The sequence below is a fragment of the Crocodylus porosus genome, unplaced genomic scaffold (genome assembly GCF_001723895.1).
Source record: "Crocodylus porosus isolate Cpor-Errol unplaced genomic scaffold, CroPor_comp1, whole genome shotgun sequence".
Taxonomy (NCBI): domain Eukaryota; kingdom Metazoa; phylum Chordata; order Crocodylia; family Crocodylidae; genus Crocodylus; species Crocodylus porosus.
This window is the reverse complement of record NW_017728931.1, coordinates 66135142-66146264: the sequence shown is the minus strand read 5'-3', so window position 1 is coordinate 66146264 and position 11123 is coordinate 66135142. Positions and strand designations below refer to the sequence as shown.

General features: G+C 46.4%; 1 protein-coding gene across 4 annotated transcripts in view; it reads left to right on the top strand.

Annotated features, from left to right (window-relative positions):
- TMTC3 (transmembrane and tetratricopeptide repeat containing 3) overlaps positions 1-11123 on the top strand; it is a 59890-nt gene that overhangs the window by 5407 nt on the left and 43360 nt on the right. For all 4 annotated transcript variants that reach the window (XM_019545269.1, XM_019545267.1, XM_019545268.1 and 1 more), the window contains exons 2-4: positions 5771-5862; positions 6906-7015; positions 7612-7830. In XM_019545269.1, coding sequence (XP_019400814.1) covers positions 7642-7830 — 189 coding nt within the window. In that variant the 5' untranslated portion in view covers positions 5771-5862; positions 6906-7015; positions 7612-7641. The remainder of the gene's footprint in view (positions 1-5770; positions 5863-6905; positions 7016-7611; positions 7831-11123) is intronic.

Genomic DNA, 11123 nt, shown 5'->3' with positions numbered 1-11123 from the left:
GACTTCCTGCCCTTTGGGCAGGGGGCTGGACTCGATGATCTCCCGAGGTCCCTTCCAGCCCTAATGTCTATGAAATCTATGAAATCCTGTTTAGATTTAATACTTTGTCACCAGCCTATTAGTGACTTCATACAGAACCTGAAAAGGTACGTTGCAGCTATAAAGTAATGTAAAAACTACCCTATTTACTGAAATCCAAGGCTAGCCTGAATTTAAGATGACTCTGCCCCCCCCTGCCCCTGATAATTAGATTTTACACATGGATAATCTATTAATTTGTTATAATTTTCTATGTATAGAATCTAATTATTGGAGGATTATCTTACTTTTGTTGTATTCTCCCCCCTCCTCTCCTGCAGGCAGTAGGGGGACAGGTAGTGATGCGGGCAGTGATAGGGCAGGTAGTAGGGGGTGGGGATGTGAATGGTTAAATGCTTGATCGTTTAACCAATCTTCTCAGTGATAGCTGGTTCTAGCTTAGGGGTTATCACAGGGGTGGACAATTATTTCGGGTGGAGGGCCATTTAGTGAGTTTTGGCAAGTCATTAAGGATACATGACAGGCACCCAGGGGCAGATAAATACTAGTTTTCTAAATTTTTAGTAGCCCCAGAGGCCAGATAAAGTGGCCTGGTGGTTCGCATCTGGCCCACAGGCCACATTTTTCCCACTCCTGGGTTATCATTTAGCCTGGGGATTGGCAGTCTGGGAGGGAAGGGCAGGAAAGGAAGCCATGCAGTATCCCAGCAAAAACCAGAGGGCAGCAGTACTGGCTCTACACTGCAGCTAGGGTGCTGGGCTAGAGCTGTGTCTTTGCCCCAGGCTACAGTCAGATCAGAACCTGTTGGTGTCACAGCGTAAGTTGGGTGGGGACGTAGCTTCTGGTAAGGCAAATTCCAGTGTGGCTGCAGCCGGGCAGATGTTCTTCTGTTGCCCTCACCTCCAACAGGAGCTGCAGTGTCCCTCTCCCAACACCCGCCTGGACAGGCGCAGCAGGGGGCAGGAGTGGGAGGATGAGTGGCCCCTGGAGGCAAGGGGAATCACAGCAGCACCCAGCTGGCTGCAGCTGCACTGGGAACAGCCCCACTGGAAGCTGCATGCACTGGCTGGAGTTGGCAGGACTGTTCTGCTTCCCTTGCCTCCAGTTGCAACTCCTGTTCCTGCTATACCACGCTGCTCTGGGCAGGTAGGTGGGGGAGAAACTTCAGAGGGAGGCTCCTGCCCAGCACAGAGAGATCTAGTTCCAGTTCCCAGCTACCTTCCGCCTGCTCTGTCTTCTTTCCGGGGCTGCTCATCCAGCTAGACAGGTGGAGTGAATGGAAGGCAGCTGGAGCTTCATGCACTTGGCAGGAGCCTCCTGCTGAAGCTTACCCCGCCCACCCAGAGTGGTGGGACACGGCAGGGGCAAGAGCAGCTGGAGGTGAGGGAAGCAGAACGGCCCTGCTGGCCTTGGCCAGCACACAGCCCAGCTTGGCACAACACAGTGCCGGCTGCAAGGCCTGGGAGTGCATGACGTGGCATGGGGCCCCTCTGTGCTGTGCTGCGTGAGTCCTGGCCTTGCTTCTGGCAACTGTGTGCTGCCAGGATGGGCTAGGCTGGGCTGGCTCTGTGCAACACCATGTAGTTTTCAGCTGCAAGGCCGGCACCCTCACAGTACAGCATGAAGCCAAGCCAGCCTGGATCATCCCGGCTGCTGTGTGCAGTTCTGTGCTGCAAAGCCAGGACCCACACAGCATGGCGCAGCTCAGAGGGGATGGGCAGAGCTGGTTCAGGCTGGCTTCATACCATGCTGCTTGGGTCCCAGACTTGCAGCCAGAAACTGCACACCACAGCCAGGATGGGCCAAACTGGGCTGGTTGTGTGCCATGCCATGCAATCCCTAGCCTTGCAGCCAGAACCATGTTGTGCCAGGCTGGGTGCTTGTGCCATGTGGGTCCCAGCCTTGCTGCCGGGAGCTGGGCATTGCAGCTGAGACGGGATGGGCTGGGCTGGCTCCCACCCTCCCACCATAACCCTTCACACATCCACAGACAGTCCCATCCCCCCCCCACCATATCCACACATACACCAACAAACTCCCACCCACTCACATACCCCCATACAAACCCACACCTACCCACCCCTCCACACCCTACTCACCTTAACTACACCTCACATGCATACCCTCACACCCACTCCTTAACCACACAGCCCCCACCTATATGTCCTTAACCCTTCCACATGCAGTATACAAGAGTAAGAGTGTATTTTGAGCTATTATACAATTGTCTGTTTACATAGTATATCTAGAGACATAAATGGGGACAAAAACATATATTTTAAATAAAATTAAAATGTTATAGTAGATGTTTGATTTTTTTTTTTTTTATTTAGTATATTATTTGGGGGGGGGTTCTAGTTTTAAGATGGCAGCCCCCTTTGCCAAAAGGACTACTTTTGGGGTAAAGGAAGGGACTCTGGGGGCAGAGGTCAGGGGTTGGGTAGCACTGTCAGCTCCAAGAGGGTGACTGGGGGCAGGGCAACTGTCACGGGATGGGGCTACCCATATGGCCCTTGACAGCTCACCAAAACTCATTAAGCTGCCCTCCAGCTGAAATAATTGCCCACCCCTGTATTGGATATTAGTGACCCCCCTCTCTGCCCCCTCTCTCCCTCCCCACTTATGCTGTGGCACCAGCAGACTCTGACCCCACTGCAGCTTGCGACAAAGAGCCAGCCTCCTAGCTGTGGTGTAGAGCCAGTACTGCTGCCAAGTGAGGCTGGGATGGTACCATGCTTTCTGCTTCAGGCCGCAGTTGGGATGGAGTCTGCCAGCACTAGAGCAAAGGTAAACAGGAGTGGAGGCAGAATTAGTATGGGGAGGGGGAGACAAAGGTGACAGGTACGAAGGCTGTGGAGGGAAAGGCAGAGAGTGTGGAGGCAATGGAGTTTGGGGCTGCAGCCCCAGCAGCTTCCTGCCTTCTGACCACCTCATACTTGATTCCAAGATAAGGGGCTTCCTGCCCCTCCCCATTTTAAACAGTGGGGGAACCTCATCTTCAAATTGAGTAAGCACAGTGTATGCTTCATGGGTTCAAACAGAAATTACTGAGTTTTAACTTTTTTCCATTTTTGTTCTGTACATTTCAATTTTTTAGCAGAAGAGAAGTATTAAATTTACTTTCTACCTTCATTTAGTTTTCAGTTAAAAGTCTGGTAAATCAATGTTTGGCCTATTCTCTTTATCTTCAAGGATATGTTACTATAAGACAAAGAATACACTTGTTAGAGCGTTGCTAATTATGGCACAGTGGGCGAGTCTACACAAGATGTTTACTGCTGAGCTGCCTAGTTATCTCTGTAGTAAAGTGTCAGCATCTACACATATGGTCCTACTAGGCCACAGGAAATAAATGTTGCTTTAGGTTAGTACTTATAAACGCAAGTTCTTTCCTGAGGTGGTGTCACTTAATCCACTGCAATGCATGTGTAGATGCTGACAGGGCTGGCTGTGGCATAAAGGTACTCCAGTGCAGGGGCTGCCTGCTGGCTAGCCCAATGCTTGGGGTACCAGCCAGCCTCTCTGCAGCACATTAAGCCGGGTTGGAGCAGGCCCTGTCCGACAAGCTGAAAGCCGTGGGCCACCTGCCAGCTGAGCCTGCTCCAACCCAGCTTAACCTGCTGCAGTCCCAGGCACATGTGTAAACATGGCACCCAGGAACAATAAACTTGGATGTAAACTGCACTGGAATTTATTCAGTTGGATTAATAGCGTGTATAAATGTGCCTAGTGGGTAACTATGCCATATTTGTGGTTGGAGCAGCATTTATATCTAAAGATAAGTATTCTAATTTCTCTGAAATATGTATAGTGATCCCCACTGTCTTGAAATTTGGCCTCCAAGTTCAGGGTAGAGCTTACTGTGGTCTGCATTTGTGACTAGCTAATCAAGGGATTACCAATTCCTGGGGGAAATGCTCCTCCACTCACCTAATCACCAGTTTCCTAAATTTAATCTATGCTTTTTCTCAGAGGCTGGGCGGGAAAAGACCATGAACCAGAGAAACCATGGGTAATAACCTTGTAACACTTTAATCAGTTAACTTATTGATCTAAGAACAGATATTAAAATGTTGCCCCCTGGCAGACATTAATTTAACGGAGTGATGTGATCTGATCCCCATCCCAACAGTCTTGCATTCAGCAAGTTCAAAGCTGTATGCCTGGGAGTCTCGCATGCACATTGTGTTGCCAAGTGTACAGCTTTGAACTTGCTGAGCTGGGAAGGAGAGGAGGTTAGGGACTGGTTGGCTCCCCTGCTTGGTACTTGCAAACTCCCATGTAGGACCAACACAGTTCAAAACCTTGGGCTGCCCTGTTACTTATATTGATTGGCATGGGAGCCAGGGCATCCCTGGGTCTCCAAGCTAGGTAGAGCTGCCCCATCCTAATACCAGCAATTAGCTGATTGTTGGCATGGGGATGGGGTACTATACACATTTATTTTAAGATAGCCTACACACAGCCACAAAGATGTTCTGTGTTACATGCGGAACTCCTTTGTGTCTGGTTTGCCATTTTATGGTGCCATAAATTGGGCCTTAATATTAATTGAGATTAATATGTCTGCCATATAGACATTAGATTTCAGTGGGCATGGAAGGTGGAAAAGAAGAACTAGAGAAACTGAGATCAGGAGGCTGGGGATCAAACTTAGGCCCACCCTTCTGTGTTTTGAAGGAGGAAAATAAAATACTATTTTTTTGTAATGAACTTGACACAGTGCAGGTCCAAGTCAAGTGTAACATTTTCAAATGGCAAATAATGATTAGGTTCTTTCCTTTGAGGTGGTGTTTAAGTGCTCTTGTTGGCAGGCAGTAACTGTTTCTGGAGAACTGCTGTCGAGGATTATTTCTGAATCAAAATGCATAAGATGGAAAGTAATGTCTAATATCAAACTTTTGCAGGCAATATCCCATCTGCAAGACAGTGAATATGTTCTGTTGATGGAGATATTAGAATACTCTGCCAAATTCATTTATTCATTTTGGGATTTTTTTTAAGAGTTAGTTTGCTTTAAAAATGTCAAGTTTGAAATATAACAGTATATTTTTGTCCCCATGACCACTTGGGATTTTGAAACTTGAAACTTCTGTGTTAGAGAACCATAAAATGCTTGGTTGAGATCTTTCTCAGAAGATATACTGAAAACACACACATACAGGCAAAACCCTCTGTTTAGGAAAGCCACTGTGTATGTGTCAGCATTGCTTCCATTGGGATGACTTTAGGCATCAGGACATCACAGCACATGATTTTTGCACTGATTTATACCTCCATGTCATCACTTCACATAAGTACATTCCTAATGACACTCACTGTGTTTGGGAGACCATTGTTGATTAATATATTTTCCAGGAGCTGATTTAGTAAGAATCACAATAAGGAAATATGTCTAAGGGTAGTTATAGTGGTGTGATCTTCTTCAGGGTCTCCTTGTTACAGGAATTGAGTAGGCATGTTGTGCTGTCTTGGAAGCAGCTGCTTTACCTTTTTTGGAAGTTGAGAGCTTGAGGGTTGGTTTCCAACTCTCAAAGTGTTAAGTGCGACTAAATATATGTTTTCTGGTTATGTAGCATCTGAATTAACCACTCTAGAAAAGTAGAGGATCCATACTGTCCACCAGCCATCCTAAGTCCTTCTTAACACACTTTTAAGCAATATTCTATTATAGCTGACATTTCATTTTTAAAAATTCATTGATATTTCTTCGTATATTTTTATTGCGAAGGTGCTGGTAAATCTGAGGAAAGCAGCGCAGTGATGGTTGAGCTGTTCCACTACCCTGTATCTTGATTACTGAAGAAACTTCAGGATCATTTGGTAAGCAACATTCATAAATTCTAATACCTTCACTTCAGTAATGTCAGCTTTTGACTGATCCTTGTTATGGTAACCAGGCAGACTGCATCTCTGGCCTCTTCTGATCTCCATGAGTACATACTGCCCACTCAGGTTTTGTACCTCGAGACATCATTTCCACCTTGAAGTGGTATCAAATGCTTCTCACACTTTTATACTTCACAATGGATTACAGCCAAGGTCATTAAACAGAATGCATGATTACCTTAGCACAGCAGTAGGCAACCTTTTCCAGCTGTCAGCTGGAATGACTCCTCAGGTCAGATGCAAGTGAGTGCTAAGACCTACCCATAGGCCTCTGCTTTTCCCTTTGGTGGTAAGGGGAAAAGCATCGGCAGGTCTGTCTTGAGTATTTGCAGTTCTCTTTCCCTGGGGACAAAGACCCATCAGTGATAAACAGTGACAAGCAGCCTCCTTAAAGCAAATACTAATGACTAAAAGCATTTGAGAGGAAACAGAATATATGAGCTTATCAAGTGTCCAGTTATCTTCCACCTGAGCATCTAAAGCTGCTTCTAGACCCCAAATACCTCCAGGGTCTACCTAACAGAAGCTGTTCCCGTAATACAGCTTCAAGGAGAGAATCTTCTTAAACTGCTTAATCCTTTTGATCACTCCCTTTTCCCCAGAACCTTTTTAACGGTTTATGGTCTTTAGGTATGTTAGTTCTCAACAATTGGCATAACAGTTGTCCTTCCAGCCTGCAGTCTGAAAGTAATACCATCTTGAAATTCTTCTGTCTGTTATTCCCTTTACTACACTTAACAGTATACGTTTACGGGAAAGTTGTATAACTCTATGTATAACGTTATGCCATTAAGTAGTAAAAATGTAAAAATTTATCATCATATGTATCGTACGTAAAAATCGCGCACAAATTTATGAATGTTGCATGTTTCCAAAACACTTTATGGAAATTAACAAATTTATCAGCAAACTATATGGAAGATTTAGGAATGTAAGTGAAAAGGGCGTTATGGGTTATTTGGTTGGTTTTTTTTCAGTAGAAAAGTTGTGATTAACAATGATACCAAAGCAAGTAAGAGGATTAAAAGAATGACCTTTTCATGAGCTTTTACAGAAGATGCAAATGAACAAAGTGTAAGCATTAGTGGTAAGTTTTAACTTTTCATTGCATTCTTCACATTTAGAAGCACTCCAGTTTTATTAAGAATATTTACTCTGTATCCTGAAAATGTTGAGTTCATAAGGTAGGTTTTATTTTTTTAATTGTTGCCTTCCACAAACAAAATTATATTAAAGAACAGTTTTAAAACTACAAAACATTATCAGTTGGTTCACTGTGTGCCAGCTGGGTAGTGCTTCTTTTTTAGTGATTGGATTCAAGATCTCTTCCATTTTATAATTCCCTTATGCCATTCACAGGATAGACTTGTAGTCAAGCGCTCTCTGGCACAAATTAGAGTATAGGGGGAGGTATGTTTTGAGGTTTTATTAAGTGAAATACGGAAATTAAATTTAGCAGAACAGTTTTGTTTGATTGTAAGCAATTTTTTAATGCAAATGTGAAAACTTACTTTCATATCCTCAGTTTTAAATTATTACTGTGCCCAGACTTCAGTGTAACTTGAGTTTTTAATGTATGTGGTTGTATTGTGTTGTTCTAAAGCTAAGCTCAACAACTGAACTAAAATTAACTAAAATATGAATTGACAATTCTGTTTATTTGGTACTGTCCATATTTTCTAGCTTTTTAGTTCATGAAATCTTTTGGAGAAGATGGCTGATGTTAGCCTGAAGGAGGTTGCACTAATAATAGGTGTGGTGGCAGCTTGTTACTGGAACAGTCTATTTTGTGGCTTTGTTTTTGATGATGTCTCAGCAATTCTGGACAATAAAGATTTGCATCCTTCTACGCCTTTAAAAAACCTGTTTCAGAATGACTTCTGGGGGACTCCTATGTCTGAGGTAAATTAGATATGAAATATTAAAGTGTTTGCATATTTATATAATTTAATGTTTTTCTTAATTTCTGTGTTGTAACTTCATTTTTGCATAATAGTTTGTTTGATTCATGTACTGCATTATGCCAAATTCTAATACCATCTGTTCCTGACTCTTGTTATTGTCCCTCTATTATTCAGCAGAATTTATTGAAACAGTTTTTATCACATAGCATAATTTTATCTATCTAGTCTTATTTCTTATATTGGAATTAGGAAATACTCATTACTCCTAAGAATTAAAAATAAAGTGGAATAGGGGAGAGGGAGAAGTAAAGCATAATATTAGGGTTTCTTTCTTCCTTGTACAGAAGCCAGGAGATAAGGTAATCTTCTAGTTGTGTACTAGCCTGGGACTCAGTGCATGTGGATTAGGTCCTAGCTCTAATGCAAACTATCCCTTCAGCAATTCACTTAATCTCTTACTCAAAGGTTCTCAGTGTAACATTAAACCATGACATGGGTCTGTGATCATCACATGTTTGGAAAGATCTCTTGGCATTCATTTTGTTTAAGTAGGTCTGCAATTTCTCATAAAATTGTATTGAAAAGTGCAGCCAACATGACATTTGGAAGGCTGTACATGTTAAAGGTACATCAATGTATTGGATCAGCATTGATAATAGGAAAAGTAACATTATTGGCAATCGGCTTTTTTTGGTGGGGCAAGCAGCGCCTTTGCTCCATGCACAAATTTTGCGGGGGGGAAGCATATGCCCCCATGCCTCTCCCAGGGGTGTGTGCAGCCGCAGGGAGCCACACCCCTGTCCCCCACCCGCACTGGATGAACTGCCCATATCTCTGCCCTGTGTCCCACCTCAAAGTCACATTCACTGTCCTGGCTAGGCAGCCCCTGCCCCTTCCCCACTCCCTTGCTCACTGTGGGGGCCTTGATCTGCACCCCAATGCATCTTCCCTTCCCCCTGACCCTACAGACTTACCAGCAGGTGGCTGCTGCTCTCCAAGCTGCCAGGCTGCATTTCTGTATATCAGCCAAGAAAAATTTTATCGGTGCACCCCTAGTACATGTAGCTGCCAGTGTTGAACAAGTTGGAAACCACCAATTTAACATGGAAGTCCCTACTGAAATCAACAATAAAATTCTGTTAGCTGCTGTGCAGATAGAGTAGCAGAGCCAGCATTAGGGGCGGGTGACCTCCTAGGACAGCATGGTCACGGGGTGCCATGCGCACAAGCTTTGTAAGCAGCTGGTAGCAGAGTGGTCTAGGGCATTGTTTGGGGCCCTGCATGATGCCGATGTAGGAGAGAAGAGGGCCTCAGCAGGGCAGGGTGGACTGCCTGGGATTCTGCACATACAAGTGGCAGCAGCATATGCTTCCACCTGGATGGGGCAGGGTGGAACAGGATGGAGTGGCACATTTGGGAAGTTATGGGCTGGGGCCAGTGACCCAAAGTGGAACAGGGTAGAGTCCCAGCCAAGTCTTGCCTATAAGTAGCCAGAAGGGCTGCACCGATAGAGATTTTGAGGGCCAATACCAATAGCTGATTTTTAAGGAGGCCAGTCAACCAATACCGCTCCGATTTTCTGATATGCAGTTCTTCAGCTTGAAGAGCTGCATCCAGCTGGTACGTCCGGTGTGGTGGAAGGGGAGAGAAGGGGTGTGGGGGCAGCTTGGAACCCCTGTGGTGAGGTGGGGAATGGGGCTGGGGCAGGCGGGTGGTGGGACAACTGCAAGTGGCTCATCTTGCGGTGGGGCACATGTGCCCCCCTATCTGTACAGAATGCAGGCTGCGGCTGTGGGCTGGGGCTAGGGCAGGCATGGGATGGAGGCATGGCTGGGGGGTATGGGGGAGACTGCCACTATGCAGCTTGTCTGGTGGTTCCTGCCACTCATCTGGGAGGGTGGAGGGGGGCATGTGCCCCCAGATCTGCCTGGCTGGGAAGAGCCTGGCCCCAGCCCTCCCCACCCTACACATCCCGGAGGCACCCCAACTCTTGCCTCCTGGACAAGTAGCGGGAACAGTGGTGAGAGCCACCAGATGAACACTGAATGAGCCACCCCCCACCCTTGCTCCCTTCGCACCCCCCAGTGAGCTGCTGCCTCAGTCCTGTTCTCACCCTGGCCCTGGCTGGGTGGCCCCTGCCCCAACCCCACACCCTTCCTCACCACAGGGGTCTTGATCTTCCTTCCCCATTCCCCTCCCTCCTCCCTTTCCCCTTCTACCACACCAGACTTACCAGCTGCACGCAGCTCTTCACACTGCCAGCTCTGCTTCTCACTGCCTATGTGCTGGGCTGTAGCTGCACACAGACATGGATATTTATTAGACAAATTATTGGCCACATTGGCCCGATTTCTGATGCAGAATATTTTCTTTATATCGTTGCCAGTCTGATATTGGACCGATGTATCGGTGCACTTCTAGTAGCCAGTTGCATGTCAAGCCCTGGAAGAGCCCCATAGCTACTGCAGGGCACTGGAACTCCAATGCCAGCACACACCCTCCACTCATTGCAGGCTTCTGCTCTCTCCACTTCGGCTCAGTAGGGCTGCAGCCAGCAGCCCCTGCTACAGGCAGACTCCCTGTCCAGCTCCTGGGCCGTTTGGGCAAAGCACTTCTGTGGCATGGCAGCAGCACCAGGAAGGGGGGTTGGAATTTCCAAAATATAAGTTTGTCCAGGCTGCTATTCTCCCAAAGGCCAGCTCTGTAGAATAGCTTTTAGTGCACTTTACAATTATGTATTTGTCTCATAGGGCATTTATATGTACATGTTTGTCTATTCTGACCCGCTGGAAATCCTAGGTCATGGCTGCCACTGCTGCTTCTCCCCACTTCCCAACTGTGGTGCAAATACCACTGAAGCCCATTGGTACTGTGGACCATATAGGTCGACACCTACACAGTCAAATGGGTCGCCAGCTGGCTGGAGGGTCGCACCCAGAGAGTGGTAGTGGACGGATCATTTTCAACCTGGAGGGATGTGGGCAGTGGGGTTCCACAGGGTTCGGTCCTCAGGCCCGCACTGTTCAACATCTTCATCAGTTACTTGGATGAGGGGGTAAAAAGCATCCTGTTCACATTTGCTGATGAGACTAAGATGTGGGGGGATGTGGGTATGCTAGAAGGGAAGAATAGGCTGCAATCGGACCTAGACAGGTGGGCGGATGAGAACAGGTTGGGATTCAACACTGACAAGTGCAGGGTGCTGCACCTGGGGAGGAAGAACCAGCACCATACCTACAGGCTGGAGAACTCGCTTCTCGTCAGTGCAGAGGCAGAAAAGATCTTGGAGTC